The following is an 11,399-nucleotide window of genomic DNA, read 5'->3' as shown; positions in this document are numbered from 1 at the left end:
CTCATGGCGTCTTCTGCAGCAGGAGAACTTGGCCTTTTCCGTATAGCAGCCATGTTCTAAGAGGGTGGAAATAGAAGTTGCAAGACCTCTTAGTGGGCCCTAAGCCTTGGCAGTTTGCAAATCATTCCTGTCCAATTCTATTATTCAAAGCAAGTCTCAGGGCCAGCCCCGATTCGAGGAGGAGGGAAAACTCTACCTCTTGATAGGAAGAGTAGCAAAGTCACATTACAAAAAAGGGCATGCTGGACAAGAGGAATTGTTACAGTCATACAATCTATCACACTCAGATATCCAAATGGCTCACTCCTTTACCTCTTAAAATTTTTTGCTCAAGTAACACCTTCTCAGTGAGGCCTTTCCTGACCACTCTACATTAAATTGCAATTCCACCCTGCACATTCCCTATCTCATCCTTGTTTTATTTTAACACTATAGAACTTATCACCATCCAAATATATATCTTATTTATTGTCTGCCTCCTCCTTCTAGAATACAAGTACCTTGAAGGCAGGAATTTTTGTCCATTTTGTTTGTTAATACATTCCCGGAATCTACAGAGTAGCTGGCACGTAGTAGGCACTCAATAATTATTTATTTAATGAATACAAGTTCAAAAATAGTGAAACCAAAAAAAAAAAACCATAGTGAAATCACTTTATTTCAAAATACTTAGATACCTACTATGAGCATATTAAAGGATTTCTAACTCACTAGTTTTCCCTCCTTTTAATTTCTCTGATTTCTTGGTAAGCCTTGAGTTCGCTGTTCGCTGTAGATCCTATCTGCCCAACGGCAAATGAACATGTACAATAAAGCAGTGAGCTGTATTATGGGAAAGCAGGGGTTATCTCATTAAGGGAGTTTTGGGAGAATCGTATAAGATGAGAAACAAGATCTTATGAGATGAGATGCAAGGCCATTTTCAGCTCATTATTTTATACCTTGTGCCCAATTCACACCCACTGGGGACAGCAAGTTAAAGTTCCAGGGGGATTTTTTTATGATCTGAATAATCTGTGAAGATGGGAAATTCACTGACCGGATGCAAAAAGGAATCCAAAGGCACAAAGAGGACAGAGAGAAGGTGATTTAAACGTAGCATTATATATCCATTCCAGTGATCCCTGAATTGAGATCAGAAATTGGTCAGTGCCCTATCTCTGCCTGGACAAAGAGACTGCTCCTCTAGGACAGAATACAGTAAAGAATCCAAATATCCGACTAAATATAGATTCCCCGGTCCCCACAAAGAAAAGTGTTGGTGGTGCTAGCAACGTGGACAAACCCTCAAGGAACACAAATTGAAAGAAGATGGGTTGGAGATGAAAGTGGGGTTGTAGTGAAGGCAAGTCTTATGTAAGAAATTTTTAACTGAGGGAAGCCTTCCATATTACCAGGAAAGACACAGATAAAATAGCCTGCCTCCCCTTGTCTCTCCCCACCTCCAACAAGCTTTTTATTCAGAGTGATTTTTTAACGGCTTTATTGAAATATGTCACATACCATACAATTCATCCATTTAAAGCTTTTAGTATATTCAGATTTGTGCAACCATCACTACAATCAATTTTAGAATATTTTCACCACCACAAAAAGAAACCTCATACCCATTAGTGATCACTCCTCCCCACCTCCCTGGATTCTGGCGACTATTATTCTACTTTCTGTCTCTATGGATTTACCTACTGTGAACATTTCATATAAGTGGAATCACACTCTGTGGTCTTCTTTGACTGGTTTCTTTCCTTTAGCATAATGTTTTCAAAGTTCATCCATGTTTTAGCATGTATCAGTACTTGATTCCTTTTTATAGCCAAATAATATCCCATTATAGGAATATACCACATTTTCTTTATCCATTCTTCAGTAGATGGACATTTCAGTTGTCTCCACTTTTTGGTTATATGAATTATCGTGTTATGAGCATTCACGTACAAGTTTTTGTGTGGACATGTGTCTTCATTTCTCATGGGTATATCCCTAGAAGTACAATTGCTACGTCATATGGCTACTCCGTGTTCAACATTTCAAGGAACTGCTAACCTACTTCCGAAGCAGCCGCACCACTTTATATGCTCATCAGCAATGTATAAGGGTTCCAATTTCTCTACACCCTCAGCAATGCTTGTTACTATCTGACTTTTTGGTAATAGCCATCCTAGTGTTTGTGAAGCAGTATCTCATTGTGATTTTGATTTGCATTTCCCTGATGGCTAATGATGCTGAGCATCTTTTCATGTGCTTATTGACTATGTGTATTTCTTGTTTGGAAGAATATCTATTCAGCTCCTTTGCCCATTTTTAAATTGGGCTGTCTTTTTATTGTTGTATTGTAAGAATTCTTTATATATTCTAGATATGAGGCACTTAACAGATATATGATTTGCAAAATGTTTCTCTCATTCTTTGGATTGTCTTTCTACTTTCTTGATGATGTCCTTTGAAGCACAAAAGTTTTTAATTTTGATGATATTCGAGTTATCTATTTTTTCTATAGTTGTTTGTGCTTTTGGTGTCATATCTAAGAAACCATTGCCCAACCCGAGGTCTTGAAGATTTATGTCTATGTTGTTTTCTCAGAGTTTTATAGTTTTAGCTCTTATCTTTAGGTTTTTGATACATTTTGAGTTAATTTTTGGTTATGGTGTGGGGTAGGGGTCCGACTTCATTCTTTTGCCTGTGGATATCCAGTTGTCCCAGCACAATTTGCTTAAAGGCTATTCTTTCCCCACTGAACTGTCTTGGTAACTTGGTCAAAAATAATTTGATTATAAATGTGAGGGTTTACTTCCGGACTCTCAGTTCTGTTCCATTTATCTGTATGTCTATCCTAAAGCCAATATAACATTGTCTTATTTACTATAGCTTTGTACTAAATTTTGAAAACAGGAAATGTGAGTCTTCCAACTTTGTTCTTCTCTTTCAAGGCCATTTTGGCTATTCTATTACATTTCCATATGAATTTTTGGATCGGCTTATTAATTTCTACCAAAAAAAGCCAGCTTGGATTTTGATAGGCATTGTATTGAATCTATAGATCAATTTGGAGGGTATTGCCCTCTTAATAATACAATAGTCCCCCCTTATCTGTGGTTTCACTTTCCATGGTTTCAGTTACCTGTGATCCAAAGATATTAAATGGAAAATTTCAGAAACAAACAATTCATAAGATTTAAATGGTGCACCACCATTCTGAGTAGCGTGATGACATCTTTCGGCCATCCGTCTCTGTCCTGCCTGGAATGTGAATCATCCCCTTGTCTTTTTTTTTTTTTAAGATTTTATTTTTGTCCTTTTTCTCCTCAAAGCCCCCCAGTACATAGTTGTACATTCTTAGTTGTGGGTCCTTCTAGTTGTGGTATGTGGCATGCCACCTCAGTATGGCTTGATGACTGGTGCCATGACCGTGCCCAAGATTCAAACCGACGAAACACTGGGCCACGCAGCGGAGAGCACGAACTCCACCACTTGGCCACGGGGCCAGCCTATCATCCCCTTGTCTTATGTATCCGCATTGTATATGCTACCCACCCTTAGTCACTCAAGCCATCTTGGTTATAAGATCGACTGTCACGGTATTGTAATGCTTGTATACTGTCACAGTATTGCAGCGCTTGCGTTCAAGTAACCGTTGTTTTACTTAATAATGCCCCCAAAGTGCAAGAGTAGTGTAGTGATGCTGGCAATTTGGATATGCCAGAAAGAATTTGTAAAGTGCTTCCTTTAAGTTAAAAGGTGAAAGTTCTTGATCTAATACAGAAAGAAAAAAAATCGTATGCTGAGGTTGCTAACATCTATGGTAACTTTTACTACAGTATATTGTTATAATTGTTCTGTTTCATTATTATTCCTTGTTGTTAATCTCTTACTGTGCCTAATTTATAAGTTAAACTTTATCATAGGTATGTACGTATGGAAAAACATAGTACATATAGGGTTCAGGACTATCCGCAGTTTCAGGCATCCACTGGAGGGTCTTGGAACACATCCCCAAGGATAAGGGGGGACTACTGTATTAATAAGTCTTCCAATCCATGAACACTGGATATCTTTCCATTTATTTGTCTCCTTTAATTTTTCAACAACGTTTTATAGTTTTCAGAGCATAAATTTGGCACTTCATTTGTAATATTTTTTCCTAAGTGTTTTATTCTTTTTGATGCTATTGTAAGTGGAGTTGCTTTCTTAATTTCATTTTGGATTTCTTATTGCTAGCTCATAGAAGTGCACTTGATATTTGTATATTGATTTTGCTTCCTTAGGATTTTTTTGAGCAAGATCATGCCACCTGCAAATAAAGATATTTTTACTTATTCTTCTCCAATCTGCGTATCTTTTATTTCATTTTCTTGCCTAATTGTCCTAGCTGAAAACCTCCAGTACAACAGTGAATGAAGGTGTCTTGCTCCAGATCTTAGAAGAAAAGTTTTCAATCTTTTGCCATTGAGTGTGATGTTAGCTGTGGAGTTTTCATGGTTGCCCTTTGTCAGTATGAGGAAGTTCGATTCTATTCCTAGTTTGTTAAGCACTTTGATTATGAAAAGGGTATTGGATTTTTTCAAACGCTTTTTCTGTGTCTATTGAGATGATCACGTGATTTTTATCCTTTATTCTATTGATATATTCAGCATGATTTTGAAGAACGTGTAAGAACTAGTGGAAGAGTCTTCTAGCCATGTAGTATGAAAGATCCTTTACTTAACCAAAAGTATGCTTCACAAGACATTGTTAAATGCTTTTTCTGAGCCTAGGAAAAGACATCCTTGGGAGCAGTCCAAGTGGGCAGCCACTAGGAGTGGTTGAGAGATATGCCAAGGCACTCCTCCAGAAACATCCTGTGATGAAAACAAAATTGTAATCCCATGACTTTGAAAAGATCTCTTTTTTCTATTTTAGGAAAGTTGCAAAGAGGAGACGTTAGAAAGTTAGTAAACTCCATTGTTATATGCAGAGCAAGCTAAACTGGTCAGAAACGCATGTCAGATGCACCTGTTTCTCCCAGAGAGTAAAGATAAATATGGCTGGATGACATTAGATGTGGAGCCTGAATGATCCTGGATGTCAGGACAGCTAGGAGAACACATTTGAGAAGCTTGCTTGGGGGAGAGAGGCGCAGATACACTTCAGTCAGTGGGATAATTTCCTGAGAAAAAGGAACCTCAAAGAGAGGTTTGGACTTTGTGGTCTGAGTGAAGGTAAGGGAGAGAGACAATAGAGTACCATAATTAAGGGCCCCAGCTTTAACATACACTCCCTTGGTTTGAACTCCAGCTCTGCCACTTACCAGTTGGCGACTTTACCTCTCTGATCCTCAGTTTCCTCACCTATGCAATGGGCACAGAGCTGTTGTTAAGTGTAAATGAGATTGTGTTTTACAGCCTTAGCAAAGCACCAGGTACGTAATAGCCACTCCATAAAAGCTGACATTCCCTTTCCTCCCCTACTCAGGAAAGAATGTTACTGACCAAAGTGAACGATCTCACGTCACAGGGTGAAGGAGGCAGGACTAAGATGGTGATTCTATCTAACTTTCCAGATGAAAGGTCAGGAACCCTGGAGATGTATGCTTGGTTTCATGAGGGAGCAATTTAAATCCTTTACACAAGAATGAAATTAAGAAAAAGTATTTGGTATCAGAGTTCTTTCAGCTGCATGTTAACAAACTGGCTTACTTGTTAAAATAATATGTAATTTCACATGATAGGACATCCAGACATAGTGTGTGCTGCAAGCTCAGTTGATTTGGCAGCTGAATAATTTAATGAAGGACACAGTTTCTTTGGTCCCTCCCTCTACCATCTAAAATGTCCAATTCATCCTAGGACTGGTTTCTCCTGTGGTTGTAAGAAAGCCGTTTGTAGCAATAGCTATATACATCCTTATTCACATCCAGTGGGAAGGAGAGAGACAACTTCTCTTTCAAACATAAACTAAAAGTCTAGTCTTACTGGGGTCCCCATTGGTCATTGCCCATCCCTGAACTTATTAATAACTATCATCATGGGATTGTCAACCTCTGGTTGGCTTAAGCCTGGATTCCTAGACCAATGACCAGCAAGAGGGAGGCAATTACCATAACTGATTTACACTAATGACAGTGGCTATGCCTTCTGGGCCCCAGAAGGAGGATGATCACGGCATGGAGCAGAGCCTCCAGGCCATCGGCAATAGAAATGTAGTATGAGGAACAGATTTTAGTGATTTTAAGCCACTAAAGCTTTTTGGGTTGTTTTTTACTCGGCATAACCTAACCTATGTTATGTAACGATAGAAAAAATAAGTAAAGTGTTGTAAACTAAATTGAGAGGCGAGAGAGAAGTGCAAATGGGGCTGAAAGTGAACTACATCCTTACCTATGAAAGCAAGAAGTCAATAGACGGTGTTTAAAATGAAAATAAATAGTATAAGCAGCCATGTTATTTAGAAATATGGAGGAAACCATCAGGAAAGAAACAAGAAAAAAACTGCTTAAAAAATTAAAAGTTATTGCCCAGGGAAGAGGCCTAGGGTAGGAAGCGGTGGGGCAGGAGGATTTTTGCTTTCATTATAAACTCTTCTGGATTTTTTTTTATGTTTTAAAATAACGTGCTTGTATTCCTTCGATAATTTTTTTAAATTTCCAGTTATTCGACTTTATTTTATGCAAGCTCTAGAAAATGATCACTTTGCAACCTGGGAACATGATCATAAAATCCAGCTGAAGTCTTCCTGAAAGGGAAGTTGTGCGTTGACTGATTCAGACCTTACATACCTAATTTATTCCTGAAGACACTTCACTTTGGACCACTTGATGGTCAAATTGGTAATCTGACATTCAGTTTCAAAATTAAGACAAGAACGAAAGAATGTTTTTATTTGTGCCATTTAATAATGTTTCAGAGAGAAAAATACATTGAAAGAATTTCTGCTCAGCAAATAAAGTAATTTGAACTTGTTATGAAATAGGCTATTTGCTGACCTGGTGTTGTTCTTTAATAGGCTTTTTGAGGGGCTAGAGCGGCAGGTTTTTCACTAGTGGATTCCTCTCCTGTCACGGGCCCTGAGTCTGCTTTCCAAAGCCTCCTCTACCAGCATCAAAGTCAAAACGAAGCCCCTCTCTTACCTGGCCTCGAAATCGGCCACGGCCATACCGGCCATACCGTCTGCGCTCTCTAAAGCCTATATCCCAATCTACGCGGATGATACGGTCATCTAGGCGGGTCCCATTTAGGAACCACATGGCATTTTCGGCATCAGCTCTCTTATGGTATTCTACAAAACAGAAATTACATGCCGCTTTCTTGACTTTACCCAGGCCCATAAATACATTCTTGACATCACCGCATCTACTGAAGAGTTCAAGTACATGCTCTTCAATTGTATAAAAAGATAGATTTCCCACATACAGTGTCGAGCTTTCCTTCAGTAATCTTTCATGCTCTTCGTTGCCGCCACCAAACTGCTGGTCCCCATGCTCGCTCAGCTCCTGGGAGGAGCTGCTGCACAGAATTCTCAGGTCATTGGACACGGTGCCCAGCGGGCGCCGTGAGGGCAGCAGTTCGCGATCCAGCTCGGCAGCAGTGACACTACCAACAAACTGTAAATTAAATTAAAAAAAAAAAAGCAAAGTTACCAGGGGGAAAACAGAAATAAAAAACTGTGGATATTTAAGAGGTTTGTGCCCAGATGCATAGATATCTCAGCTCTTGACCATGAGGATCACGTCAAGGTAAACCCAAAATGGAAAAGTCCAGGCCCCAAGAACAAAGAACATGGTCATAAAATCCAGCTTTGTAAGTCTTCCTGAAAGGGAAGTTACACTGTATTTGCTTAACGCAGCTCTTACATGCCTAATTGATTACCAAAGAACACGTTTAATAACACTATGCTCTTAGAAAGTATGGCATAAAACAGTAAAATGGATCAAATCTTCATGGAGCAAGCAATACTATCATTCCTGATCAAGGGCTAGGCATCAGATAAATCGCATATATAATTCGATCAAAGCACAAATACGGTTGAGACATACTCGCTCATAATTTAAAGTAATGAATTTGCAATTCAAGTCTATAATATGGGAATCAATATAACGTATTGTTAGGTTAAACAAAGAATCCCTATATATATTACCAAGTATACAAGTAGCTCTATAAAACTGAAAAGTCTCTGGCATCATAAATTTGACCTAAATTAAGATTTGATTTTATTAGCAATAATTTCACTTGTCATTTTAGACTTTAGAAGGACTTTTATTTAATTACTCGAATATTCCAAGTCTGTTTAAAAAGCCTTCCCAGAGAATTTTAACTAATGCTCTTTTCCTCCTTTACTAAAATTTCCTACAGCAGTCAGAGGCATTAAAAATGGTTCAATTGATTTTAGCTACACTTTTCAAAGACAGGCATTACTTCCCTCCCTCTCTCTCTTATTTTGCAATGGTTCCCAAATTAGTGTGAAAGAAATACCTGCAGAACTACATTGAAATGCAGATTCTTGCAGCCCACCCTGAAGAGATTCAGTAGATCTAGCATGAGATTCAGGAAGTGACATTTAACATTTAACCTACATCTCTTAGTGGTCCAGACGCAAGTGGTCCAAGGACTATGCTTGGAGAAACTCTGCTGAGAAAATGCATTTTCTTAATGAACATTTAATGAACACTCTTTACTTGTCTAGCACTATGCTAGGTGCTGTGAATACAATACTGAAAAAGGCACAGTGAAAGTATGATTTCCAGAAATCCTTATATCCTCAGCACCTAACATGAACAATGACTTGCACACACAGTAGACAAGCAATAAACATCTGTTGAACAAACGAACGCATGAGTTCAGAATTGAGTGATGAAGCCAGATAAGTAAACAAGAAAATATAAGATGTATTATTAATACTTCTTTAGAGATATACATGGGGGAAAGGGAGAAGGAAACTGACACTTACTGGAGATCTACTTCAAGGTGGGCACCGCATGCACTTTCTATTACATCACACAGGAGGAGAAGCAGTTACCCGGACTGGGGACATTAGAGAAGACTTCCAGAGGAGGGGCTGTAGGCACTGACTCTCAAAGGACAAGAAAGAGGTATGTGTGTGTGTGTATGTGGGAGGAGGATGTAGAAATGTAGGGAATGAACCAGACAGAGAAAATATGTGCGATGGCAGAACACAGTCAAAGAAAAATAAAAGCATAGAAAATTGAAATGAAAGCCTAAATAAAACCAGGTGCAAATGACAGTGTTATACAACTCAAAAAAAAAAAAAAAAGAAAATGGGGGACTGCCTATTTAGATGCCATTTGAAGAGCAGTAAGAAGCCCACTGCCCAAAAATCGTGTTCCTGACAGCCTGTCAATGATGCCTGAAAGTCTGCCACTGGAAACTCATTATTTTGAGTCATTGACAAATTGCCTGGTTAAAAAACAAATTTCCCTCCAAGACTTCATTTCCTTTTTTTTTTTTTTTATTTTGTTAGTAGATTGGCAGATCAGAGAATGTGATAGCTATAGAGGATTTCATTTCATCCAGGCATTGGACAAAGTTTCCTATAATTTCCCTGTAGATGAGACGGCAAAATATAGGCTAGATGCTCCAGCTGTTTGTTGAGATGAGTCTGTAACTAGTTGAACAAATGAATGGTTTGGTGTCAGACTAGAAGGGAAGTTCTCGCACTGAACAGAAAGACTCTGTTCTTGGCTTCGTCTTGTTTGGGCTCATTTACAATTTTGTGTTACTACAAACAAGAGCTTTCAAAATGATCAGAGCAGCCCAAAGATGGAATGGGCTGCCTTGGGTCACGATAAGCACTAGGCACCGAGGAGTTCAGGGCAAATTTGGAAAACCCCTTGCCTGGTAGTCAAGCAGTGGAGAGGCCCCTTTTAATCAGTGTAGTGTTATAATCAAAAAACCTCAGTTCAAATCTCAGCTTCACCACTTACTCGCAATGTGACCCTGGGCAAAGTACTTAACCATATTGATTTCAATGTCCTTATCTATAAACTGGGGATCAAAATATCTACCTTGAAGCAAATGCAGTGACAATGTCATATGTAAAAGCACCTGGCACAGTGCTTAACACACTGTAGGTGTTCAATAAGCAGTAGGTATTAAATAAATTATTCCAGTTCTGTGATCCAGGGACTCAGAATAGGACATATAAATACATATCAAATCTGCTGATGACACAAAGGTAGGCAGGACTTTGAAAGAATCTAGGCAGCCTTGGATGATGCTGAACCCACAGTGAAAAGGTGATGGATCATAGTTAGGAATAAATGTAAAGTATTACTTTTAGATTCAACACATAGCGAAGGACAGAGTGAGGGAGATCTGGAAAGAGCATATGCTTGGGAACCTTGTTTTATAATTGGGGCATCCCATACTTCATTCATTTCTTCATTCATTCAATCAACATTTATGGAGCACTGTGCTAGATTCTGGGGAAATAACTAATAATAAGATGTAGCTCCTGCCCTCAAGGAGCTCACAATCTGAGGAGATATTCAGCTTAAAAGATAAATTACACCACAATGTGATTATTCTACTTACAGGAGCACATACTAGGCCCAGAGATAGCACAGAAAAGGGAGGGAAAACTACAGAAGGAGAGGAAAGGGGAGACAACTTTATAGGGGACATGATCCATGAGTCTTTTAAAAAAGTGATCACATCGTATTTATTTTTTGAATAATCTATTCAGATTTAAGTACGAAAGGATGGCCAAAGTAAGTCTGCCTCTTACCCCTGAGCCCCAGCCACCCAGTTCCCTGCAGAGGCAAATTACTGTCACTAGTTTCTTGTATATTTATCCAGATATACTCCAAGTCCAATTTTGAAAGCTGAAGAAAGGTTTGGCTGGAAGGCAAGAGGTCATTCTAGACAGAGAGAACAGTGTGTACAAAGGCATAGAGGCAGGATGGGGTGTTCAGTTTGATATTATAGGAGAGGATTATAGGAATGGAGACTGGAAGGGTAAGCAGGGCCAGGCTGTGAAAGGCCTTGTAAGGCATGTGGAGCAGCTTAGACTCAACCAGTAAGAAGAGGGAAGCCATGATAGGGCTTGAAGCAGAGGAGTGATGTGATCTGATTTGCATTACAGAAAACTCATTCTAGCACCAATGTGGAGAACAGATTAAAGAGGAGTAGGCCAAGAGGCAGTTGATAAGCTATTTAAGTAGTTAAAAAAAGAGGTGATGGAGAGCCTGGACTATATGCTGTAATAACATAAAGAAAAGACATAACAGATAGATACTTAGAAGAGACTTAACAAGTCTTGGTGACTGGTTGAATGAAAAGTCTAGGAAGACTCCCAAGTTTCAGGCCTGGACAGCTGTGCAGATAGAGGTCTAAGTCATCAAAATGATGGTAGTGGGGTGGATAGAGGAGGAGGAGTAGATGCGAGTAAGGAAGATGAATTTGTGACAT

The 11,399-nt window shown here is 39.0% G+C and overlaps 1 protein-coding gene across 1 annotated transcript; it reads right to left on the bottom strand.

Annotated features, from left to right (window-relative positions):
- Positions 1-6,925: 6,925 nt before the first annotated feature.
- Positions 6,926-7,442, bottom strand: LOC139042639 (nuclear cap-binding protein subunit 2-like). Its single transcript, XM_070501896.1, has one exon. It carries the CDS (start codon positions 7,298-7,300, stop codon positions 7,031-7,033), a length of 270 nt encoding a protein of 89 aa, XP_070357997.1. The 5' UTR covers positions 7,301-7,442; the 3' UTR covers positions 6,926-7,030.
- Positions 7,443-11,399: the final 3,957 nt, after the last annotated feature.

Source organism: Equus asinus, chromosome X (genome assembly GCF_041296235.1).
Source record: "Equus asinus isolate D_3611 breed Donkey chromosome X, EquAss-T2T_v2, whole genome shotgun sequence".
NCBI classification, from domain to species: Eukaryota; Metazoa; Chordata; class Mammalia; order Perissodactyla; family Equidae; genus Equus; species Equus asinus.
The sequence above is the reverse complement of the archived record's forward strand: the minus strand, read 5'-3'. Positions and strand labels throughout refer to the sequence as shown.